This window comes from Pteronotus mesoamericanus, unplaced genomic scaffold (genome assembly GCF_021234165.1).
Source record: "Pteronotus mesoamericanus isolate MK-2021 breed Mesoamerican mustached bat unplaced genomic scaffold, CSHL_Meso_final scaffold_651, whole genome shotgun sequence".
Lineage (NCBI taxonomy): Eukaryota > Metazoa > Chordata > Mammalia > Chiroptera > Mormoopidae > Pteronotus > Pteronotus mesoamericanus.
In genome coordinates, this window is record NW_026555325.1 from 33,130,386 (window position 1) to 33,156,842 (window position 26,457).

Sequence of the window (26,457 nt, forward strand, 5' to 3'; positions counted from 1 at the left end):
CAAGAAGTAAGAATCGAAGGTGAAAGGGGCCCAGGCTGCGAAAGCGAAAAATTTCATCAAGTTTTATCATGGGCAAAGGTTAGGTTCTAAATCAGTATTGTTAAAAGAAAAACTGAGGCATATTAAAAATTTTTACGAGTTTATTTGAGCAAACATTGATTTAAATTGCCAAACTGGAAGCGGTTAAGAGTGCTCCACCAACAGGAGCCAGTGGAAAGACTTACACAGACAAAGCAAGGAAGCAAAGAAAGGAAATTATTTGATCAGCTATAGTTTAAAGCCTTGTTGCCTGTTTGTCATTAGTTGTCCTTAGGGTTTGATTTTGTAACCTTGAGACATTTACAAGCTTAGATATTTTTTGCTCATGCGGGCCGCCATGCCGTTAGCGCCCCATCGGTCTAATGGCCTCCTTATTTAACTAACTTAAACAATATAGAAGCTGAAATCTAGGGGAGAATCGAAATTACCTTTGAAAGATATCTCAAGAAGGGACAGTATTAAAAATTGACATACTGTCACTTGATAAGTTTAATGTGTCCTTCCACTGTTGGTTTTGTCTGTTGAGTTCCATATGATGTCCTTGGCTTAGGTGTAGGGGTCATGTTCTATGAAAAGTGTCTTTTAAAACACCAGAATCATACTTGGGAGAGAGCTGCTGCTATTATGAGAGACGGGCATACTTTTTGCCTGGTATCAGCAACCCCTCTCCTTGGGCTTGAGTTAGGTAGTAGTTGTGTGGCTGTGTGTGTGTTGCAGTCACAGGACCCTACCTTTGCTCCCCCTTGCTGCCTAAGCTGGCAGAGAATTACCAGAATGGACTCCTTGACAAAGAAGAATCTCAGCATCTCTTGGTTCTGACCCACAAATGCATATTAAATTCACACCTCCAAATTCTCTGTTTTGTCCACAGGTTGCTCGTGGGGGCCCCTCGGGCGGTTGCCCTTCCACGGCAGAGGGCCAACAGAACCGGAGGCTTGTACAGCTGCGACATCACCTCTCCCCGCCCTTGCACGCGGATTGATTTTGATAACGATGGTGTGTTCTTCTGCACTCACTCAGTTGTTCACTTGGCCAGCTCATATATACCACTTGTCCCTTCCATGAGGAAAGGAAGTACAAGCATTCATTCTTGGAGAGCAGGCCCCTTTTAATTGCAGCAGCACCAACTGTTTTTTGTTTGTTTGTTTGTTTGTTTTGTCTGTCCTGAACACTACTTTCTAAATTACGTTCTGATGCACAGTGTTGCTGCCCTTCCTAACGCTGCTTCCTAAGCTGATACGGTGTATTGATGCTGCCACCTAGTGACGTGTTGAAGTTCTACAGGAGGCTGTTGAAAAACTGAGTTCAGAGCAGGGAAGAAAATTGAATGGGCACATCTTGTACATAGCAGCTGGAAGGTCTTACTTGATCTTAAAATATTTGGGAGAAAGTCAATTTTAAATTTCAGATCTCTCTGAAATGACAGCTTACCAAAATAGATAGATTTTGCCCTACTGTTTTAGATAGAGGCTTGTTTTGTGAGGATTGTATGTTGGGCAGAATTAAGGTACTGAGAAGCTCCAACCAGACCTGATTTGATATACTTGGTCTAAGTATATTTCCAGATTCATGCTTTATTTTTATGTTTCATCTTTTAGAAATGACTTTTTATTGTTTTTTACAGATTAGAAAATATTACATGCTAATTATGGGAAACTTATAATGGCATGACCTATAAAGAAAAACCCATGGGTAACCTAGACATATTGGCTCCTTACTTAACACTCTGATATTTCCCTTCTCTCACTTGAAGTTGTTTAGTTTTCATAGTTTTGTAACGATTCAAGATTAAAAATTGTGCCTGCCACGTCTCTCATTCAGGAAGGGCAAAAATTTTGGATATAAAGTCATACAGTAGGTTCAAATTGATACTGAAATGAGCACATGGTGGTATTTGTGGTTTCTCTCTCTTTGCAGGGTGGGGAGAAGGGGTAAAAAGAAGTATATTCCTTTTTTCTTTTGTCGTTGTAGAAAGGTATAAAATGAATCTGAGGTCTTGTCTTCATATGTCCAGTAAAGAAGAGAAGAGTTGTATAACAAATTTGGGAGTACGTAGAGAAGTGACCAGTTGTTGTTAGTGTGGATGGCAGGTGGAGTTTGGAAGCTGGATTTTGACATTATTGCTTTAAGGGTCATATGTTGGAGGACCCACCCTTAGTCTTAAATTTTCAAATACCTTCCTGTACTCGGGGCTGTGGGTGTCAGAGAGAGTGAAGGGGCCACCTGGTAGAGCTATGTATTTTATGTAAAGAGTTTTATGACTATTTTTACCAACAATCACCTATCCATTTTCTTAAGATGAGAAGTAATTTTCTGGATTGAGTAACTGAGTTTACTAAGTAATTACACTTGGAGCCAAGGCGTTTAGAAACCATTTCTTGTATGTTTGTTCCTCTCTTGGTTGATTGCCTGTTTCAGTCACTTTGAAGTCCTAACTATGTATATGTAACCTGTGTCGCTTTCCACAGCTGACCCTTCATCGGAAAGCAAGGAAGATCAGTGGATGGGGGTCACTGTCCAGAGCCAAGGTCCGGGGGGCAAAGTTGTGGTAAGTGTAGAGAAGCGTGTCCATTCCACAGTGTCCAGGCGCCGGGCTGATAGCAGTGAACACAACCATGCTTTTCCTTAGAACATTCAAATTCAAAGAACTTACTGAAAAACCACGTCTACTGAGTATCTCAGACTCTAGATGGTCTTAAAACAAAAGGAGCAAAACAAAGCTAGACATGATCCCAGGAACTATGTAGCTTTTATAGGTGAGGTATAGAAAAATAAGGGAATGGTCATGGAAAATAAGGTCAGATCATTTAAAGCTCTGAATTATTTATTCTGAGCTTCCTCAAATAGAAGTGGTAACGAGAACGAGAGGGTCTTTAGATGGCTTATGCCGGACGGCCTTGGAAGTGCCCCCAGGCTGGGTTTTGATGATTTTTCTGCGTCTCCCTTCAAAATCTGGTTGCTGTAACAAAGGTGTATAGAATTTCGAGAAAAATGAGAATTGTAATGAACATTGCATTTTGCTTTTTAAGGGCTATCTTATGGGAAGCTGACCTGGATATGGTGAAGTGTTTTCAGCCTGTGTCACTTGGAGTATAGCCTTGAATACCCTGTAAAACTAGCGAGACTATTTCATGTCTCCCAGCAGTGTAATTCTCCCTGCCTTATATCGAATAGAATAAACTTGATCTCAGAGTTTAGAGTATCAACTAGGATTTAGGGTTATAGGGAAATAGTGTGCATAAAAGGAAAATGTCTATTTTAGCTATGTTTGCCTGATCCTTATGAAAATATGCCCAGAATGATTTCTCTTCTGGAACGTGTTATTTCCACAAACATACTGATGTGCAGATTTATATAGCTACTGAGCCAGTTAAATTAAGAAAATGAAATAAGATATTTCCATAGTTTATGTGACAGGTAAGTTATAAATAAATTACCTGTGGAGTATTTGGATTGGAGCATTTTCTGGGTGAAAATAAAACAGAAACCCTGTAGTTTCTGTAGGCTAGATAATAGTCTTCTTAGTGACACTTTGGGGAATATTTCCTGGTTTTGGATCCAGTCCCAGGATGAGGACACATTTAACATCCTCTTTGTTATTGATAATTGTATTAATTTGTAATGAACAACATCAAGTTTGTAGACATGAGTGGGCTACTTTATTCGATCTGTTTGCAGACATGTGCTCATCGATACGAAAAAAGACAACATGTTAATACGAAGCAGGAATCCCGAGACATCTTTGGAAGGTGTTATGTCCTGAGTCAGAATCTCAGGATTGAAGACGAGATGGATGGAGGAGACTGGAGTTTTTGTGATGGCCGACTGAGAGGCCATGAAAAATTTGGTTCTTGCCAGCAAGGTGTAGCAGCTACTTTTACTAAAGACTTCCATTACATTGTATTTGGAGCCCCTGGCACTTATAACTGGAAAGGTATGACATGTGTATTTATAAAAATAGAGATTAGAATGACTGCATAATTTCTATTACATGCACAGTGATTTGTTACATTTTAAATTAAAACAAAATGTGTTATACGGTACTTCTATATTATAGAAGTAGTGTAGGATATTAAAATCTCTGAATTACGTAACTTATAAAAAACAAATAATGCTGTACACTTCGGGATTTCTTTTTCCCCTCTACCATCAATTTATACTAATACAGGTAGTTAACTTTTTCCCTGTAAGAGTATAATAATTGACATTATTAGTTTTACTGTTTTACATTTGCCTGTTTCATGAAGGTGAAAGTTTTAATTTTAAGGTAGTGACTTGAAAACTGATAAGGATTGAGTACTGTCTGTCAGGTACAAATAATAGTATATTAGGACGGACATTTCTTCAATTATGTGCCATCTTAAAAGACTGTGTTTCGGTGATAGAGTCAGAAGGGTAAATGACAAATCAGGGAATTCTGAGATGATCATTTCAGATAACTTGCAGAAAAGTTGTTTAAAGGTATTGTTTGATTATCATTGTGATGTAGTAAAAGGAGACATTGGGAAGAGGCAGGGAGAATGGCCCATGGTTTTCGACTGGATGACTCTGGTCGCTCCTGTAATGAAAGCTTCACTTCTCTGAGGACATCAGCCAGGTGTGGGAAGCCTCTACATTATAAAGAACAATGAACCTATCTTGAGTGCTTACTGAAGAGAAATACATCTGATTTGGAAATAAGACTTTTTTGGAGAAATTTATTAAAATAAATCCTCTGTTATGATATTTTCACTAGTCAGGAAGAACTTAGGGAAAATTTTTCCTTTTCTATTCAGAAATTTCCACGTAATTAAATTCCTGTTTAAATTCCTCTGGGTGTGTCACCCACAGCACCTTCCAGGAGTCCAAGTCTTAGGTCTCCTCACCGCCCGTCGAATCTTCCACTTACTGGTATTTATGAAATACTTGAATTTAGAAATAGTTTTAGCAAGAATAGATGCCATACATAGTAAAACAAAGCAATAAAAACACCCACCAATTATGTATGTTTTGATTTATGGGAAACATGTCTTCTCTACTTTATAAACCCTGACTTAAAAGGTTAACACTTAAAAAAAGTCACATAGTGGGCTTAGTATATAAAATCTTTTTTATGAAAAATTTTAAAAGATAAAGTCTTGGTTAAAGTGAAGAACTCATCAAAATACTAATTGTTACACTACAGGGAAGAAGGCAAATTGATTTTGGATTATAGAAAATGCAAAGTATCACGTTCATATCACTTTAGAAAAATTGTGTTCTGTAGATATAGTTAACTAAGTAAACATTCTATTTCATCTAGTTGCATGGCATTGTAAAGGTAATTCATGAAAATGCATGTTTTTTTGTTACTAGAACAACTTTCTTTGATATAAAAATTTACACAAACATAATTTTTTAACTCATGTTAACACCTCAAAAGTCATCTTTTTTTTTTTTTTTTTCTGCATCTTCTTCCTCCAAACTTCTCTTGGTGTACTTAGTGATAAAACCAGGAATGTTTTATTAGGAACCACCTGTTTTATTTTGTTTCATCTTCATGTTTTTGTTGTTCTTTTCTACCATTTCATTCTTTTAGGGATTGTTCGTGTAGAGCAAAAGAATAACACTTTTTTTGACATGAACATCTTTGAAGATGGGCCTTATGAAGTTGGTGGAGAGACAGACCATGATGAGAGTCTAGTTCCTGTTCCTGCTAACAGTTATCTAGGTAGGAACCAGAGTAGGTGGCACACCTGCCTCTTCAGACCCCCTGGGGCGCTCTGCCCTCACAAGACCTTGGACTTGGAGGCTGAGAGTAGCTGGGGTGGAGCCTGGGGGCCTGTGGCTGCCTTTACTGGAATTTGATTTAGGCCTTTGTGATTCCGAGGTAATCTGACTGATGCTCGGGGTCTCTCCCTTCTGGCCTGGGCTCCCTCAAGTGGGGAGCAAACCTGTCTCCTGAACTCGTCTGTCCCCTGCGTGGATGTCTGTCTCCGAATGCCGGCCTGCGTAACCTGAAACAGGCTGTTCGAGCAGCCGTGAAAAAAGTGCATGGGGGTTAGGCAGCTGAGCTGCCTTCCCTCTCCCTTCAGTGCCTCCTTTCGGAGATACTCCGAAGAGCCACATTTACGAAGTTACTCTTAAGTGGCAAGTCGGGACCCCCACGGCCCTCCTCTGTGATTGCCTTCCTCCGAGCGCTGGCCCTGCTTCTGGGCCGGGCCCTCGTGTCACGGGCCTCTGGCGGGTGGCACGAGGGCTTTGCCGCCGAGGCTGAGCAGGCCCGCGGAAGCCGCTGGGCGGACTCCCAGATTCCGTCTAAGTGCCCATTCCCTAACTCCTTAGGCTTGTTTGCATTACTAATGGGTGTCCTAAATTATTCATGTGCATTATGGTAATTACACAAAGGCTTTTAAAAGCTTTAATTCTTGGTATGAGGTGACATAAAGAATAATTGCTGTGCATTTCTTGGAAAAAAATGTAAAAAATCTCCTAAACCCAAATAGTAGCCTATTTTTTAAAAAAGGAAAGTCCCCCTCTGCTAAAGATATCACTGGAACAATGAGTGAAAAGGAAAAAGGAAAAAGATAGAATATAAGGATAATTCTGAATGTGTTAAACATATTCTTAAAAATTGATCTAAATGTCCACTGTAATTGAAAAATAAAATTAAATAAATTGTTCTAATTTTATAGGTATGTATGAACAGTACTGTTAATTAAAAAAACTTTTCAGACACCTCGCTCCCCAATACTAAAACCTTGATGTCGGGGCATAGACGAGGGAAGAGAAAAGTTATACTTGCCAGTTGTCAAGCACCTACTTAATGCTTTACAGGTCTCATTTGATCTTCCCAACAATACTATAAATTTAAGTATTATTGTCCTTCTTGCTGGGTGTCTGAATGGCTTGGCAGAACATGAAGGGGACACAGGGCCAAGCAGTTTTCAGTCTTAATTATTAAATATGGTTTTTCAAGGTAAATTTTATCAACAAACCAATATTTTATTTGAATATACTTTAACACACAACCTCTCTTCAAGTGCATTATTTAGGGGTAAGTTTATGGTGAGAAACATTTAATTTTAGGGGTAAGTTTATGGCAAGAAACCAACACTTTACCCTCACTGGTGTGGCTCAGTTGACTGGGCATCATCCCTCAAAGCAAAAGGTCACCGGTTCAGTTCCCTGTTAGGGCACATGCTTGGGTTACGAGAGCAGCCAATCTATGCTTCTTCCTCACACTGATGTTTCTCTCCCTCTTTTTCTCCCTATCTTCCCCTCTTTCTAAAAATAAATAGTTAAAATCTTAAAAAAAAAAAAAAAAAAGAAAGAAACTAACCCTTTGGTCTTTATGATAGAGGCACATGGATTTTATAAACTTCATTGCTATTGGAACATTTAGATGTGAAATACATTTGCTGTTTTTAAGAATGGATTTCCTCCAAAGTGGGTGCCTAGGAAATAAGTCAAGTTTGTATTGTTACATTTTAGTTGTCCATGCCATCCATGCATCTGTCATTTCGCAAAATCGGTGGGTTTTGGGGATAAAACGTTCTGCCTGAGGTTCTGGAAGCTGGCAAAGAAAGTGGCTGGCCAGATGTGGCCTCATCATCCAGCGAGAACGGTGGTCGCCATAGTGCCTCTTACCGAGCATAATTGCTTTTTCTTCAATCTCTCCTGTCCCTTGCATGTGAACAGGCCTGCTGTTTTTGACCAGCGTTTCCTATACAAATCCTGATCAGTTTGTTTATAAAACACAGCCTCCCAGGGAGCAGCCCCACACGGCCCCTGATGTGATGATGAATAGCTACCTAGGTTTGTGACCTCTGAGATGACAAATAAATTGTCTTGGTCATGGTCATTTAAAAATTTTTTTTGATCCATACAGAGCATAAATCTTTTTATTTTCCATTTCATTTCAAGTGAAGCACACATGAAAAGCATGCCGGGGTGGGGGCCCTGCTGCCAGATGGTTTTCAGAGCTGGATTCGATTATGTTGGTCTATTCTAAACTTGCAGCTCATCCTATTTTTCGACTCACTTCACACTTTGAGAACTGCAACAGTAGGGGTGAAACTTCCCGTAAACAAAACCCAATAAAAAGGGTGGACTTATGTGGAAATACTATTCTGCATCTGCCTTGCCTTTCTGTCGGAATATTTGTTTAACGTGAATGGTCTTGATATGGGCAGTTATATTTGCTCCCAATTAAATCTTGTATTTGCAATCTGACATCCTGTCTGATGCTCTGTGATTAGGTATTTTCTACCCCCTCCTAACAAATATGTAACTGATGAAGATGACAACTTGCTCACCTCTATTGTTTACATAGGTTCTCAAATGCTGTATCTCATCAATCATGGTTTTGTTTGCATGTTTGTGTCTGCGAACTAAGTTGGTTCAAAATAATGAAATGCTCTCTGTGGAATATCAATGATGTTAGCATTTGTGCTTGCCTGATTACCAAGGAGACTGATGAGTATGGATGTTACTAACCGTTTATTATAGCAGAACCATACAGCATGCACTCAATTATGCTACATCAGGGTGTATCTCTGTGTATATGATGTAAGTTTACTATGGTAATTCAGTATCTAGTTTGATCTATTAACAGAAGTCCTCGTATTAAAATAAGGTTTGAACTGATTCTTATAATGCATCATGATTCAAGTCACACAGGTGCTGAATAGCATAGGTTCTTTTCTTTAAGTCCTAATATATTTCCATAGCAAGCAGTGAAATAGTCAACCACTTGCTTGTGTCTTATCTCTACTTTGCTCAGTGCCTCTTTCATGTCATACATGTGAGAGCTGGTGGGGAGGGTCGGGAGTGGAGTGGGAAGCAGAAGGAAAAGATAGTGATGGAGTTACTGGTGTTTGGTACCTCCTAAAAAGCAGAGTTGGTGTGAACTGTATTTTGTTTTTCTAGGCTTTTCTTTGGACTCGGGGAAAGGGATTATGTCTAAAGATGACATCACTTTTGTATCTGGTGCTCCGAGAGCCAATCACAGTGGAGCTGTGGTTTTGCTAAAAAGAGAAATGAAGTCTGCACATCTTGTCCCTGAGCACATATTTGAGGGAGAAGGTCTGGCTTCTTCATTTGGCTACGATGTGGCAGTGGTGGACCTTAACAAAGATGGGTAAGAGCCTCTTAGGTTATTTTACATTTGTAAAGGAATCATTGCTGCTTTGGCTTCTGTAGGTCTTGAGAAGGGCTATCCTTTCAGGTTAGTTGATTCAAAGTATTTTTGTGGCCAGATTTTTACCATCCTATCCTGTCTTTATCACTTACCTTTTGGCAGTAGACAGTCATTATCCTCCCTGGGGTGTAGGGTTACAGCTTTTCCAGTTTTTAGTTTTCACTTGTGTCTTGGGAATGGGCCTGTAACAATTAAAATTGGGAAAATTAACTAAAAAAATGACACCTATGTGGTTCTGCTCTGTGGTTTCTTAAGGGGCTGTTAGAACATCCAGGAGGGGCTGTTGGAACATCCAGGATGTCCTGTTGAAAGTAGGGATTGGTGACAAACTCAATACATAGTTCTGTGTCTGGTGGTGCCAGTTGGGGTCTGGAGGGGCCGGCGGAGGGGCAGGGAATCTTGCCAGGGAGTCTCTCTGTGCTATAGATCTAACTAGGGGAACTGGCTTCAAGTTCTTACCCTCCATAATTTTTCTTTGGTTTTAAAAAGTCTTTTAATTAATGAGACGTAAATTTCAGATATGAGGCCCTTTCTTTCCTCTTTTGTGTCCTTAGTAACTGGGCTGGTGCTCTTCTCCTGAGCTCACTGTTTCAGTTAATGGTTCACAGTTCTTCCCCTCCTTATGTTTTTAGGTGGCAAGACATAGTTATTGGAGCCCCACAGTATTTCGATAGAGGTGGAGAAGTTGGAGGTGCGGTGTATGTCTACATTAACCAGCAAGGCAGATGGAAAAATGTCAAGCCAGTTCGTCTTAATGGAACCAAAGATTCTATGTTTGGCATTGCCGTCAAAAATATTGGCGATATTAATCAAGATGGCTACCCAGGTAGAATAATAGATTGTGAAATGGTTATGATTTATAGATAGATTATGTGATTGACGAGTACTTATGGCAACTTACTTTAAAACATTGTATTAAAATGTTTTAAAGATGTAATGTTAAAATGTGATGTTATCAATAGATATTGCAGTTGGAGCTCCCTATGATGAAAATGGAAAAGTTTTTATCTATCATGGATCTGCGAACGGAATAAATACCAAACCAACACAGGTAACCAAATAACCTGGATTTCTAGAATGGGAGGGGTGGTGTCTCAGCTTTTTGTCTGTCTTGTAATAGAATATTTAGATTTAAGTGAATTTTCCACTCACTAATCGTGTTTTATTTCACAAATCTACAATAGTATGAATTTTGTGTTTTAAAATGTATTGAAGATAGCTTGGAAGAAGATATAAATGCAATGACTTGTTTTAATTGTAAAATATCTTTGATAAGTTAGAAATCAAAGTAATCCAAAGGAAAAGACCATTGTACACTGACAGTATACATAGATGGAAATGTGATATATTTTCTTTAGTAGCATACTAAATAGAGATGAAACTGGGCAAACCAAAGAGATGATTGTAATTTTCTGGAGGATAAGGCATTTAGAGAGGCTTGGTTTGAAATATCCTGATTGACTTAATATAATACTGTAAACAAGCACATCAAAAATTCTCTCTTATTCTTTGAGATACATTGTAAATCAGGTGACTTTTATGAAATGTATGAAGTATTGTGTCATGTATGTACTTATTTATGATTTCCTTATAATTGAATATAATTTATTTATAAGTGAACTCTTAAAAGAAACTTGTGTCTTTTTCAAAGTGTGCCTCAGAGGCTCATCCTGGTGGCCCTTGTCTGTTCTGATGGCCTGTTCCTTTCAGGTTCTCGAGGGTAATTCGCGTTTCTTTGGATATTCAATTGCTGGAAATATGGACCTTGACAGAAATTCCTACCCTGATGTTGCCGTTGGCTCCCTCTCAGACTCAGTAACTGTTTTCAGGTGTGTTAAGCATGTTCAGTAATTTGGTTACACTAAAATTTTGACCTTTCGAATTGAAATTTGTAATGCCTGTACTTCGAAAGACAAAAGTTTGTACAACTTTGAAGATTCTTCTCTTACAAGTCATATAGCAATGTAATAAAAACCTACTTGGTAAAATCTTGCTAATTTTGAGCTAACTGAGAAAAAGTTAGGTCACAGTTGGTAACTAAATGAACATGTGTATGTGATTGGGAAAAGAGCGAGCATGGGGGAAAGAAGAGTTCTATCAGTAGTGGTTTGTGTTCATCGTAATATGCAATATATCAGTCCTGGAAACCTTGACCTTCGGAGCTGTCACAGTGGGGCGTGGTGTTGTAGACTGTGCCCTCCCAGGTGAAAGCAGCCACCCTGTGTTTTATCTGTGGTTCTCTAACACTACCTTTATACCCGTTTCTCTCTGATTACGTAGGTATTGACCTTAAAATATTCAACATTGTTAAAAGGTAGATGAGTGTATCATATTAAACTATTTCAACAAAGTTTTCATCAAAAAGCAGTTTGAACTTCTAGTTCTGGTTTGAGGTTTAGCCCTCAGGTTTCAAGAAGACTTGACTTCCTGTACCAAGATTTGGTAATCAGGTCTTTTGTAGCAGATAACCTATCTTTAGTTAGTTAAATATTTCTCTCTGTATGTAATTGATATTTTAACATCCTTACTTTCATATCCTCATAAATTGGTTGACTATGAACCCTGTAAACTTGTTCCTTTTTTTCCCTCATAGGTAGTATGAGAGTTAATTTCAAAATCCTTTCATAACAAAAGGAAAAGCAACTTTTTTACATCTTACAAACTCAGGACTTGATTGAGCTTTTAAGCCGGAACAGGATGTAGCACCTCAGTCTCCCCAGCCTCAGTGCCTGGGCATTGTCCTTTGAAATCCTGCTAGAACTTCAGGGTAGTTAATAAGCAGATGCCAGTTCAACACAAGACAGCTGAGCCAATAGATCTGTTTTATGTGTTAAAAGACAAAATTTTCATGATTCATATATAATGGGCACTCGGAATTTTGTGTGGATGTTGTGTGTTAAAATATTTCCTTTTGAAACTTAATGCTGCACTAAAGCCTTAATACTATGGTCTTTAAAAACACTTTAGCATCTGCAGCAACTGGTTTTAAAAATATCTGTGAATTTTTGCCTTTTAAATATGCTCTCAAAACTTTCAGTGTATCTAGTTAATGTCTTAGAAACCAGTAGCTGCCTAAATGTAAAGTAACAATAGAAAGGTTAAACATTTAAGATACAGGGAAATGAACACACAGACTGTAGGCAGCATTTGCCTTTTTCTGACCCTCACGGTCCCCATGAGGGCACTAGCGCCCTCTCTAGCCCACCGATAGATTGATTCCAGAAGTTCCATCTAGTTATTTGGAATTGGAATGCATTTTCCTATCAAAATCCTTCTGTAGGATGGCTTGGTTTACCACAAGCCCACTAAAGTGAGTCTAACTGAATCCTTGTGGTAATGAAATCATGGAACCTGTTCTGAGTTCTGGCTGGAAAGTGACGGAGATGAGAGGTGTCCCGCCATCCCCCTGCATACGCTGGCATGTCTGCCTGGGGCAGAGGTCAGGTCATAGGCCATGGTGACCTCTTTGGCTGGGGCAGGTAGGGGAGAATAGGGAAGGGAGAGAGAAGGTGTTTTTATACGGTAAGAAGGATTAAGGGTGTGGGATCCTGCCTTCCTGAGGGTCTGTGAGGTTGGGGTTAGGCAGAGCAGAGATGAGAAATGCCAAGAGACTCAGGTTTCTGCTTACAGAGATACTGTGGGGGTAGAAAGGTTGAGTCAGTTCCGGCAGCAGGAGGACAAGGACGCGAGGCTGGGGGTGGGCGATTCTGGGGAGGAGAGGGAAGGGCGGATGTTTGCAGACCTGTGAGCTCAGGACCACCCGCGTTCCTAAAACTCAGATGCTCATCGAAACCCTAATAGCGAGCATCCCAGGTGTTAGGCGTGTGTCAGTATGACCTTTTTGAAGCGTATTTTGACAAGATTACTTTACTCATAATTAAAATGTACCTATTCTTTGACTCATTCTGCTGCTAGGAATTTATCCTACAGATAACTTCAAATGTGTGCTTAGCTGCTTGTACCAGGAGGTTTGTCAGAGCTAAGGGCCTGCGAACAATGTGAATGTCTACCAGTTAGACCGTTTACGTGTGTGATGTTACACCAGCACAGTGCAGCACCACCAGCCGTGAGAGACTGGGGACTAGATTTATGGGAGTAGATGTGAGAAGGCCTGAAATATTAATAAATGGGGAAAGCAGCAATAAGTATGAAATTTGTCATTAAAGGATTATATGTATATTTTAATTCCAGACAGTATTTTTAACCAGCACATAGACTCTAATATGTGTCTGAAAGAATATACAAAGCTACTTGGGAGTTTGGGTGGGGACGGAGGCACTATTTGCTTGAGAACTCTAAAAACTCTGGTACTTAAAAAAAATTCATTTATTTTTAGAGAGAGGAGAAGGGAGGGGGAAGGAAAGGGAGAGAAACACTGGTGCAAGAAAGAAACATCGATTGATTGCCTCTTGCATGCTATTGCACATGCCCGGACCTGGGACTGAACCCACAACCTGGGATGATACCCAACCCACTGAGCCACACCAGTCAGGGCAAAACTCTGGAACATTTACATATTTCACATACTAAACTTTCAATAAAAAAAACTCTACTGTTGAAACGATAGAATGTTTTATAATTTTCAATGTCATTTAAAAATTTTAAATAAATATTGCCTCGTCAGGTTTTATGTTGTAAGTAACAGTTACTTTCTTTAGTAATAGGGGAAACAGGTTCCCTGAGGGGCGGTTTTTGTCCTGTGGTGGTGACGGCATGTCAGGCAGCTGAGGCTGCCACCTATGTTTGAGTTCATCTTACATTCAGGGTAGCAAAAGGCTGAGCTTGTTTCCCGCCCCTTTGTCTTCAGATCCCGGCCTGTGATTAATATTCAGAAAACCATCACAGTAACACCTAACAGGATTGATCTCCGCCAGAAAACAGCCTGCGGGGCGCCCAGTGGGATATGGTGAGCCTTTCCCCTGTGTCCCCGGTCCCCCTCAGTTTCATGCTCTGCTTTACGATGGCGACCCTGTTGCCCTGAGGAGCCACAGGGAAGATTGAGATGTGGGCAAAGGGAAGAGGAATCTGTCAAGTGAATATATCACGATTTACTCATCGATGAGCAGTGGGAGGATTTGAGAGCTAGGAAATGTGATGTTGGGATTCTTTCTACTTCAATAATTCATCTTTTAAGAAATATATGTTTAATTTTGTACAGTCTCAAGGTGAAGGCCTGCTTTGAATACACTGCGAAACCCACAGGTTACAATCCTTCAATATGTAAGTACCTGGTACATTTAAAAATACATTTTCTGTCTTCCGGGTTGAACATTCTGAATAAAGAACAGAAAAATAAAACTGCAATGACCAAAATGGGTCCATAAATTCCTGTTTAAGGAATCAAATATGTCTGTTGCTTTTCCTTTAATCAGGAGGGTGAAGCATATGAGGGTAAAACTCTCCATTTGGTCCCCATTTGAATTTTCCAGAGCAGATGTTTTAGTACAGAATGTCTTGGAAAAGTACTCATTTGCTACCACAACTGTTTCCTCCATTTCTGTCTTTGAATGGCAGTGTGGAAAATTGGTTTTGTGGTTGTGAGGTGGTGGGTGGTAGTTGTGGAAGGGTGACTGCAGGAGCTGAGCGCTGCAGCGTAATTGCCAGTTGATGCTCTTTGCGCCCGGCCCCCTCCCGAAGGGGCCTCTGTGGCCCAGAACACCCACGTTGCATCCCTAAGGCTGGCCTCGGCAATTCAGAGACATGGCTCTGCTCCTGGTTCCGGCTTTGATGCTGACAGATCCTACAACACAGAACAAGTCCCTTAACATTAGCCTGGGAAGCTCCTTATTTCTCCTTCAATTTTAAATGCTAGTCTTGCTGAGTAAAGTAGCCTTGGTTGTAGGTCCTTGCTTTTCATCACCTTGAATATTTCACACAGCTCCCTTCTGGCCTGAAAAGTTTCTGTTGGAAATCAGATGACAGTCTAATTGGTGCTACCTTGTATGTAACTACCTGCTTTTCTCTTGCAGCGTTTAGGATTCTCTCCTTGTCTTTAAGCATTGCCATCTTAATTGTGATGTGTCTGGGTGTAGGCTTCTTTGGGTCCAACTTGTTTGGGATTTTCTGGGCTTCCTGGACTTGTCTGTCTTTTCTTTCACTGGACTAGGGAAGTTTTTGGTCATTATTTCTTCAAATAGGTTCTTGATCCCTTGCTCACTCCCTTCTTCTTCTGGTATTCCCATGATGAGGATGTTGTTATGCTTCGTGTTGTCCAGAATGTTTCTTAAGCTCTCCTCATTTTTTAAGTCTTTTTTTTCTTTTTGCTGCTCTGCCTGGATGTTTCTTTCTACCTTGCCTTCCAAATCGCTGCTCTGATTCCTCTGCTTCATCTAACCTACTGTTTATTCTTTCCAGTGTATTATTTATTTCAGGTATTGCATTCTTTATTTCTGATTGGTCCTTTTTTTTATGGTTTCTATATCTTTTATCATGCTGGTAAGTATCCTTATAGTCATTACTCTAAACTCTCTATCCAATAAATTGCTTGCCTCCATTCCATTTGGCTCTTCTGGAGACTCTTCTTTCATTTGAGGTGTTTCTTTGTCTTCCCATTTTAGATGCTTCTTTGTATTTGTGTCTATGTATTAGGTAGATCCACAAAGACTTTGGTGTAGACCTTTGTCAGATGCTACTTGTGACTGGCCCTGGACAACTTGTTTGGAGCTATCTGCAACCCACAGTGTATGCAGAACCAAACAGGCTGTGCATCAAGGCCAGCTTTTCCCAGCACTGGGCCAGGGGAGGGTCAGCTCAAGTCTCAGAGCTCTCAGAGATACACATTAGTCATTAAGCTAATCACTGATATAGTCTCAGGCTGTACTCAGGAGCCTGATTTAAGCTCCACAGGGTGGGGCAGAATAATTCCTGCAGGCTGGGCTGTTGCTTCCCCTCAGGCTGATGCCGCTTGGAGGGGAGTGGTCTGCCTGAGAGAGATGGCTTCTGCAGTATGGGGAGTGCCTCAGCACAGGGATTGGGGTGGCTGTCCCTTCAGTTCTTTCCCAGAGCCACCAGCCCCAGACTCTCCTCATGCATCTGTAGTCACCCTGCCCTCCCTCTGCTGGAACCCAGGGTAAGTGGCTACAAATGAAATTTTGGGCATTGACCCTTTAAGAGGCTCTCTGTGTCTCTAGGCAACTCTTACTGGCGGTCAGAAATCCTGCTGCTTGTCACAGCTGGATGTTACCTGGGTTCCCCCGACCCTGCCGCCCGTTCTGGTGCTATGGGCTGGGGAGCCCAGCTTGCGGTTTAGACCCGACACTTCTCAGTACCCCCTAGGACTTCAGGTGCTGCCCTCAGAGCCCAGCCAGCCCTCTTGCACAGTCTCACTGTGGCAAAGTGGTTTCTTCCATCTGTCCTTGGTTATATGGCTTCTCCCCAGCTAGTGTTCCATTCGTTATCCAGGATGGCTTCTTTCCAATTTAGTTGCAATTCCAGATTGGTCCTGGGAGGAGGTTAGTGTAGCTTCCATTTACTCCACCATCTTGGGTCTAAGTCCCCTAACATTTGAATTTTTATTTTCCTATTAGTTAAAAAAAAAATGCCTCTAGTAGGAGGAATTGCTATGTAACATTGTGTGGAGATCGAATGAGAGAAAGTGGCGAAAGCAGCTTGTCATTTCTAAGGTCTCATTCTGCTCCTTTCTTGATAATCCAAACAGGGTTTTTGCCCCAAATTTTGACAGGGCTAACCGTACTCTGACAAGAGCGATTATCGGTCAGCAAGCCTTACCTGGTGTGTTTTAGTGGCAGCCGCACCCCTTCAGGTGTACGCCACCTGCTCCAGCTCCAGAGTGCAAACGGGGGTGTGGCGATTTAAAGAAAATCTTTTCCTCAAAAAGGAAGTACGGAGAGTGAGGATGATTTCCAACCTGGGTCTAGCCAAGGTTCTGGCTGCTGTGTTTGTGGTGTAGCATGCCACCAATGGAAGCTTCACGAAGGACAGGGAATTAAGTTCTTTTCATGTTTTTCTGTTTTTACTCCACCTTGAGACAATGAGTTCTTGAGATTTCTTATTATCTAAAGTATTACTCTGTTTTCTTTATTAAAAAGATGCACCTTTTACTATCCCAGTATTTGGCAATAAGTCTGCTTTCACCCAGTCCACTCTGTCATCAGCCTGCCCAGCCTTCATCTTTGTAGATTTAAACTGTCAGGTGGTGTCTTCATCTCCCTGCTCTGCCGGCTGGTGTCCTGCTGGCTCGTCTCCGTGGGATCTGTGACCCGGGCCTGAAGCACCCTGGTGCCCGTGGACTATGACTCTGCACAGGCGGAGCATCGCCTTTTACTTCGGATCGTGAAGCAGCTGGCATTTTATTGAGTAGGAAAAAAAAGACGCCCAGTTCTTTTTGTCGTGTGAACCAAGAAAATGACTTCAATGACTTCTCACTCTCTGTCTTCCCTTCAGGATCATTTGTGTTATTGTTGCCCAAATGCAGTGTCTCACCCTCGCCCTCTCAGATCAAGGGCCCTTTCCCATTGTGTTTGGGAGTGGATGAGGCGGACAAGCAGAAACGGTGGTTCTTTGGGTAGGCAAGGAGAGGAAATGGGAAAACGTTTTTATTCTGTTAGTCTGTCGTTTCCTCAGACCGCTCTCAGTTTGACACTAGATGTGAAATCTCCTCAGAACATTCCTTGTCTCCCTCCAAATCAATATTAATTTTATCTTCTCTAGCTACTTCATTAACCAAGTGCTTACTGATGGTCTGTTATGGATAGAACTTTTTTCTCTGAAGACATTTAGAGGAAACCTGCTTTCATGGCCTGTATTTCCACAGTATTGGGAAAATTCTAAATCAAATTAAACATAACTTCCAGAATGCTGCATGAGTTAAAAATCTACAGTGTGGTCCTAGTGTCTGAGAACGTGAGCTTATTGTTTGACCAGGCCACTTCAACTCAGCAGTCCTCAGATGTAGTATTCAGTACATATAGATATTTATAATTGAGCCTTAATGAGTATTCCACTTGGCTTGCCCCTTGAAAGGTCGGCAAAAGTGGCCTGCAAGGATTTTAAGATGATGTGAACTGTCTGGAGGGTTAGGGAAGGTTAGAGTGATTTTGGTAGATAAACGGTTTTAATGCACCCACACCCTCCCCTCCTTTGGCTGTGAGGGGCACCCAGCGGGCGAGCCTTCGCCTGCTTCATCGTGAAGTTAGCAGGTCACTGATAAATGGATGATGTCAAGGCTACAGAGGCCTAAAATGGAGGCGCATTCCATTTGGCAGCCGTGACATTTAAAAATTCTTTAGATGGGCACAGAAATTACTGTTGAAACTGTCACTGTCTCTAAATTTTGGTCCTGCACATCTGAAGCGCTATCGTTTCAGCATAAGAATAACGTCACATTGTGTGTCTGTGTGTGCAGATGTGCATTGGTGCGCATGTCGATGTGGGGCCTCTTACTCCTGCCTCCGTTCCTCTAGTCTACAAATGGTATTTGTATCAGGTGGTGTGCCGTTGCTGGACAATCCAATGGTGAACAGACCCGTGTAGTCTCTGTCCAGCGCTTTGCCCGGGGAAGATGGTCAGGCAGTTACTGCGCAGTGGACCAGGTGTAGCATGCTGTCAGCTCCTGAGAAGGGCCAGGAAAGGCTTCCTGGGGCAAGTGATATCCATGCTGAGATCTGAAGGAGTAGGGTTACCTGGGCAGTCAGGGGGAGGAGGGAGAAAGGGGTTCCATCTGGCAGAGGGACAGAGTGACTCACACAGAGGTCTAGAGGCAAGTGGGAACCTAGATATCTAAGTAGCTTTGAAATAGGGCAGTCGTCTTTTGTTTGTGACGGACTTAGATGCTGGTGTTGCCTCTGTCCCTCAGGGCCTGGCTCTGGGCCTGTCACCTACCTCTGTGACCTCCGTTTCTTCACCTGCAGGAAGAGGGTATAAAGTAGATGCTCTCAAAAGGCCTCTTCCAAATTCTACCACGAATGATAACATGGGCCTTTGATTCAATTTTCTGCATTTTCTGGGGTAGATTTTTTTCTTTGTGGCTGCCTTTTCTGGCACTGAATACCCTTTGGTTTCTTCCCTTTCTGATGGTTAGTGAGTAGTTAATGAATGTAAGTAATTACAGTATTCTCCCATAAAGAACCAGCAGCTATAGCCAGAGATCTGGCAAAGAATGCATTCTGAGGTCAGGGATGGAGAGTTTGGTCACCCAGATCCTGGCTTGCCTCTGAGCGCCACTAGTCCAGGTAATCAAGAGCAGGATGTGCCTTCTAGAGCTTTGGAGGTTGGAAACTTTGCTTGTGGAAGCTTTTTGAGCTGACAAACAGGCCCTCTAGCCAATAAAAGGAATATGTTTTACCTTTTTAATTTTTTTTTCCACGTGAAAGGTCTCATCCTATCGTCAAAAGACTTTTCTATCTCTAATATATATTATTCTAATTTTAGACAGCCATCCTTTATCAGTGCTTATTAAACTTTAGTGTGTATAAGAACCACCTATTAAAATGCAGATTCCAGTTCAGTGGGTCTGGCTGGGCCCTGAGGTTCTGCGTTGCGGCTGACCTCGGGGTGCTGCTGCGGGTGCTGCTGGTCTAGGGGCTCTTTTGGGTGGCAGGTAGGGGGGGGTTTGTTTTTCTTATTTTTAAAAATTAATTTAGTTTCCAATCAAAATTGATATATATTACTGTAGTTTCAGATGTACAACATAGTGGTTATGTATTTATATACCTTATGAAGTGATTACCCCAATAAGCCTAGTGCCGGTCTGACACCATGCATAATTATTGCAATATTATTTACTATATTTCCTATGTGGTGCTTTACATCCCTGTGACTGTTTTTTAAAAATTCTCAGAGTTTTTAAAAAATTTTTTTAATCCTCACCTGAGGGTGTTTATTGTGTTAGAGAGGTGGGGAGAAAGAAGGAGAGAGAGAGAGAGAGAGAGAGAGAGAGAGAGAGAGAGAGACAGACAGACAGACAGACAGACAGACATCGGTCGGGATTGGTTGCCTCCCTTTGCCGGAGTTGAGCCCTCCGCCCTCTGGTGAACCACCAGAGGACGCTCCAACCAACGGAGCCACCCGGCCAGGGCCCCAGGACTGTTTTTACAGCTAGCGGGCAATTTGTACTTCTTAATCCTTTTTTAAATAGCAAGGCACTGGGTCGATTAAGTAGGGGTCTCTTGGAGGGAGAGTCAGTTTAGGCCCTCAGGGAGTGTTGGGTTGTCTCCTGGTCTCTCTAGTTCTCGGAGTGGCTGAGATTCAGCCAGAAACTGATTCTTAGACAATACTCAGACGTTTTGACTTATTCTTGAGCGCCCCCCGGTGGCCCACTGAAAATTTAACTTTAAAACATTGTGAACAGCAACGGGCAGGAAAGGACAGCTCGATTTGAAACACCTTAAGTCAATCAAAATGTGTATTACCGTGAAATATGAAGAGAAACAATGGCAGCTGGGAAAAATGTTCTTCTAAAAGTAATTCAAATATTTTTAAGAGGTCCTCAGCCTACTGTAACTTTAAGATCGTATGATTTCTGTCCATTTATCTAGCCATTATGGGCACACTTGAGGCTGAAAAGGAAAGAAGAAAATCTGGACTGTCATCAAGAGTTCAGTTTCGAAACCAAGGTTCTGAGCCCAAGTATACTAAAGAAATAACCCTAAGCAGGCAGAAGCAGAAGGTGTGCATGGAAGAAACGCTCTGGCTACAGGTGAGGCATGCAGACAAATCAAAACAGTCTTCTTAAGGGGACAGAGGTTGGAATTTAAGGTGGCATACATAGATTTTTGAAATTTATACTAGTAACCCATTATTCAGTACAAAATAAAGCATTGTTTTGGAGTTAGTTTCCCAATAGTGTTCATACCACGCTGACCTGTATTTCCACATACTTTCCAGGAAAGTATCAGAGATAAACTGCGTCCCATCCCTGTAACTGCCTCAGTAGAGATCCAAGAACCAAGCACGCGGAGGCGAGTGAATTCACTTCCAGAGGTTCTTCCGATTCTGAACTCAAATGAACCCAAGACTGTTCAAACAGACGTAAGTTTTTCTGACTTTTGTTTTGCCGTATTATTATGCTAAATCAAATGTCCTTAAAGGCACTAGAGAACTAGTGGTTTGCTTTGAAGGCCATTCCTTTGTAGTCAATAAGCTTTTAAAAACTATACGCAAAGTTCGAAGATTGGTTTCTGCAATTAGCGATGAGTAGGGATGCATGCAGAATACAGTTTGGAGCCAGAGAGTATTTTTCTTAAGGCTCTTTTGGCCACTGCAACTTACGGAGACTGTAATTGGCAGGACTTCTTATTCTCATATCAGGTTTCTCCTACGGCTGAGTGTAGAAGGAAAAACACGTCGTATTTTACCAGTGAGAATATTAAGATGTAGAAAACAAAGTTGTTAGTCAGAACATTAAAATCAAGAGAGATCAAAATTCAGGAAGTCAAAAAAGTAGTATCAATGAAATAGTCATTTAGTACTAAGTGTAGCCTGTAATGTTAGGGAGCAAATGTATATGGGTCGCCATAGAGCTGTGAGGTGGGGTCTGTTTGCTAAGGTTTAAGCTTGTTGAGATGCAGGAATACGCTGGGGAGCGGCAACATCTTAATTTGGCCTTATGCACTTACTGCCAAAAACCCAGCTAGTGCCGCGCTGTCCACTCTGAGGCTCCTGGTCCTGGTGGTCCACTGACAAAGCTTTTCAGAAGTGAGTGCTTGCTGCATTAGGCCTAGGAGCTGATGCCTAAATCTACACATCGTCCTTCCTTATTATCACCAAGTTTAGTTCCTTATACTTTTGAATATTTTTATGTACTTTTGATGTTATTATCACATTAATGTCTTGTGTATATTTCCAGCTCCATAGTCGTGTTAAATATAACAGGCAAGGAGAGTTTTCCTAATTATTTATCAGTGTGATTATCGATCACCGATTAGCACTGTGCTAGATACTCTGTGCCATTTGCTTTCCTAAGCGTACACGCTGTTTCCTCATCCGTACAAGGGAGGAAATAATCGGACTTCCTCGTGGGTCTGTTGTGAGGATTAAATGGGTTATACATAATCATGGTAGGCAGCAGCAGGATCATTATTATTGTAGCCCTGTATAGGAGGGCGGAGGTGTCCCTGTATTACCTATGACTGCTCTCTCAAAGCCACACAGCAGAGTGAGTGGCAGAGCCAGGTTTGAAATGTAGACCTGTGTGGCTGCAGCGCTCACACCCTCTACTACGCCTCACTGCCTCACTGCTGGTCAGAGTGTCTTAAAATACAGTTTTGTTGGACAAAGTTGGACATTGTATGCACGCCAAAGTATGTTCAAAGCTTGACTTCTGCTATGGTAATTGTCACAGGGGGAAATGGACTGCGTGGAGAGAGCTAGTCACCTATTTAGATACGTTTGTGAGTCCTAAGTGGCAAAAATGACTGTAGTTTTGTTTTCCTACAGGTGCACTTCTTAAAAGAGGGATGTGGACATGACAATGTATGTAACAGCAACCTTAAACTTGAATATAAATTTTGTACCCGAGAAGGAAACCAAGATAAATTTTCTTACTTACCAATGTAAGAATTGCTCTGTGGCGCTAGCAAATGTGACTCTGGCTTTGCAGTGGCTTTTGTTAAAAAAAGGATCTACTGAAAACATATTGAGGACTTTGTCAATTTTTTTCTTTTTCTTTTTTTTTTTAATAGTCAAAAAGGTGTTCCAGAACTAGTTCTAAAAGATCAGAAGGACATTGCTTTAGAAATAACAGTGACCAACAGCCCTTCTGACCCAAGGAATCCCACAAAAGATGGCGACGATGCTCATGAAGCGAGGCTCATCGCAACTTTTCCGGACACTTTGACTTATTCTGCATACAGAGAGCTGAAGGCCTTCCCTGTAAGCACAGTTCTAGACCAGCTGGGAGGGACAAGCCCACACTGCGACAAGTGAAACGTAGGGTGACCTGATGTGTTTTTCTGTTACAGGAGAAGCAGTTGAGTTGTGTTGCCAACCAAAATGGCTCACAAGCAGACTGTGAGCTCGGAAATCCTTTTAAAAGAAATTCCAGTGTAGGTGATGCCTTCACATAGTGAATTTTACCATTTTAAATGCCGTTACAATGTCGATATGCGTGGACTGTCTTAATGGCTATTTTTATTTTTTAGGTTACTTTTTATTTGATTTTAAGTACAACTGAGCTCACCTTTGATACCACAGATCTGGATATTAATCTGAAGTTGGAAACGTAAGAGTTACTTCAACCTTTCCATTTAGAATTATTTCATGAAAACACAGCCAGTCAATGAATTGGCCCTGATCTAACTCATAAAAGAAGTGTAATTGTAATGAGAAAACTGACTGTTAAAATAAAACCCTATTGTTTCCTTTTCATTTTCAGAACAAGCAATCAAGATAATTTGGCTTCAATTACAGCTTCAGCAAAAGTGGTTATTGAACTGCTTTTATCGGTCTCTGGGTAAGTGTTTGTGTTTAGCATAGCAAATCAGTGTTTGAAAGAACCATTTACAATCCTCACTAAAACTGGTGTTTTTTAATTTAACAGAGTTGCTAAACCTTCCCAGGTGTATTTTGGAGGTACAGTTCTTGGTGAGCAAGCTATGAAATCTGAGGATGAAGTGGGAAGTCTAATAGAGTATGAGTTCAGGGTAAGTTGTAGCAGTTGGTCCTTTTGTTATAGATACTAGAAGGTAACACATACTATAAACATGGTCTCGAATAAGTAATTTTAATAAACAGTATTACTAAATAAGCCTGATAAATGCTCTATTAAAAGTGAGCTCACCAGTTTTTAGTAAATATACTGGCTTTCAGTACATTTTCTCCTCCAGAGTAGAGAACAACAGTTGTTATTCAGCGTAGGACTTTGTTTAGAATCCAGTTCAGTTTGATCTTTTCTTATTAGAGAGTTTTAATGTATCTGTGGTATAGAAACAAATGGACATTTGATGCCTCCTTGCCCCCGGGTTCTGTCTGTAAAACACAGGAAAATCTCTAAGTAATTTATACCTGGCTTTAAATGTGTTATGACTTATTTCTTCCTCCATGTTAAGGCCATCTCTCCTGTTACTTGTGGTTAGTGTCCACTCACCTTTCCCAAGGCCAGTTGTGTGCCGGTCAGTGTGGACTTGGCCTTGCCAGTAAGGGAGACTAATGATTGCTCTGAACCATTTTGAAGTGGACAAGCACAGTGACCCTGAGCCCTGTTGAATGAATGAACATAAGTACATGCTACAGAGTTGGCTCATAGCTCGTGGTTTCGGGTCTGTGGGGCTGGAATCACGTTCCTGAAAGCAGAGTGACCATTGTTGAGGTGACCGTTTGGAACGGCAAGAACGAGCCCACCCCTGACCGTGGCAGGGTGAGGAGGCCAAATTTTCCTCTGTGCATCTCTTAACCCTGAGACAGCTGCTGGTGGTGGCTGTGGCGCCTCTGCAGGTGTGGCTGGGAGGGCAGCCGGCGGGTCCCGGAGCAGTCCTCCACGCAGACGAGCGGGGCCCAGCCTCTCCTGGCTTCAGCTGCAGAACTTGCTCTGAACCAGCTTGGCCTTGCAGATACCTGGCTGCCATCCTGGTTTACTCATTCTCTCAGCTGGAGTCCCAAACCTCCCAAGGGGAGTAGAGGGCAGAGGCAGCTTCATTTTCATGGTAGGTGGGGTCTCCCAGAAGCAGGTCGTTGGTGCACTGCCGCAGCACGGGCTTCATCCTGTGCCAAGCGGGGTGGTTACAAACACGGGTGACTTTCCCCCCAGTCACATTGAGAGCAGGGCATAGGTGTACCGCAGACTCAGTTGCACGTGGCAGTTGTTCCTGGATTGAATGAACCATCATTTCTCTCTGACCTTTTCTATTTTTTATGACAAGAATCTTGAAGCCCAAATCTCTATTTTGTATATTCTATTTATAGTCCAATGTTAGAACCTTTGCTTTCGTTGTAGGAGTATGCCAGGTATTTTAGCTTTTTATCCCTTGGCAGCAGGAGCTGCTACTTAATTCTATGTCATGATAATTACACTGAGATAACACGTATTGTTTTTCTAACAGGTTATTAACTTGGGCAAGCCTCTTAAAAACCTCGGCACAGCAACCTTGAATATCCAGTGGCCAAAAGAAATTAGCAATGGCAAATGGCTGCTTTATTTGGTGAAAGTAGAATCCAAAGGATTGGAAAAGATAGCTTGTGAGCCACGAAAAGAAATAAACCTTCTGAAACTAAAGGTGTGTTGGTGGGTTTTGATCTCAGGTCTCCATGGCTGTAAATAGGAGAAGATGACTTTGGAGGGGAAATCCATTCCTTTCCTTAGGGGACTGATATACTGGCATGCTGACTTTTTCTTTGGTATCACTGTTCCTCTTCTACAATGGTGTAACCAAGTCAGGCTGAGGATTTCAGTTGATTAGAGACCATTATGGCTCCCGAGTCAGGGTCATTCACTGCTTGTTGAAGTGAGTGATGCTTTCTGAAGTTTTGTGAGCCTGTGCGACGTAAGGAGGACTGGGACAGGCTCCTGGGTTTTGGGCCAGCCAGTGTTAACTCCCAGTAGAACCAAAATATTGACACTTTAGCAAGTGACCTAGAAAGCCTTTCACTCCTGTTTTTCAAAAGAGTAAATATTTATTGAGTACTTATTGTGTCTTGGGCACTGTGGTAAGCATTTTGCTTGCGTTTTCTCATTTCATTCTCTTGATAGTCTTGTGGGGTATTTTTCCTTATAATTTAGTAGTTGAGGACATTGAAGTTGAGAGAGAGATGAACTTTTTGAGTCACTCAGCAGTTAAGAGGCAGATTCAACATTCAAGCTCAGCTCTTTCAAAGTCTTCATGTGTAACTCTCACTACTGCTCCACACTTACATAACTGGTTTATCATTTATACTCCAGTGATGAAGATTTGCTTTGTTACTGAATGTGTTTCTTCTGTCTTAAATTCTAAGATGACTGGGTATGATCCATGTTCACAGCTGGTGGCTTATAGAATGATCCTCTACTCATGGACTTTGAAAAACAAGATGGTCCATTTTTCCTAACCCTTATTTCAAAGAAAATGCAATTATAAAACTTCTTACAAGGCTTAGTTTTCAGTACTCTAATTTGAATAAGTCACATGCTAGTTCTTTTTGCTCTTTCCCCTATTCTTCAGCATCACTTGTTCGTTCAAGATGTGCTGATTTTTTACCATATGTAGGTCCTGAACTGGTGCTGGGGATACAGGGATGAGATTTGATCCCTCTCTTAGGATGCTCACACTTTGGTGGGGAGACCGAACAAAAAAAGCCTCTTTCTCTCCCTGGGTTTTAAGGTCAGAGAG

The 26,457-nt window shown here is 41.4% G+C and overlaps 1 protein-coding gene across 2 annotated transcripts in view; it reads left to right on the forward strand.

Moving 5' to 3' along the window:
• Nucleotides 1-26,457, forward strand: part of ITGA6 (integrin subunit alpha 6) — a 69,039-nt gene that overhangs the window by 28,811 nt on the left and 13,771 nt on the right. For both annotated transcript variants that reach the window (XM_054562638.1, XM_054562639.1), the window contains exons 2-20: nt 911-1,035; nt 2,508-2,587; nt 3,718-3,973; nt 5,597-5,728; nt 8,929-9,139; nt 9,832-10,025; nt 10,162-10,250; nt 10,910-11,028; nt 14,007-14,105; nt 14,358-14,419; nt 20,695-20,855; nt 21,044-21,187; nt 22,595-22,710; nt 22,840-23,029; nt 23,119-23,202; nt 23,299-23,378; nt 23,532-23,609; nt 23,697-23,799; nt 25,195-25,368. In XM_054562638.1, coding sequence (XP_054418613.1) covers nt 911-1,035; nt 2,508-2,587; nt 3,718-3,973; nt 5,597-5,728; nt 8,929-9,139; nt 9,832-10,025; nt 10,162-10,250; nt 10,910-11,028; nt 14,007-14,105; nt 14,358-14,419; nt 20,695-20,855; nt 21,044-21,187; nt 22,595-22,710; nt 22,840-23,029; nt 23,119-23,202; nt 23,299-23,378; nt 23,532-23,609; nt 23,697-23,799; nt 25,195-25,368 — 2,497 coding nt within the window. The remainder of the gene's footprint in view (nt 1-910; nt 1,036-2,507; nt 2,588-3,717; nt 3,974-5,596; nt 5,729-8,928; nt 9,140-9,831; nt 10,026-10,161; nt 10,251-10,909; nt 11,029-14,006; nt 14,106-14,357; nt 14,420-20,694; nt 20,856-21,043; nt 21,188-22,594; nt 22,711-22,839; nt 23,030-23,118; nt 23,203-23,298; nt 23,379-23,531; nt 23,610-23,696; nt 23,800-25,194; nt 25,369-26,457) is intronic.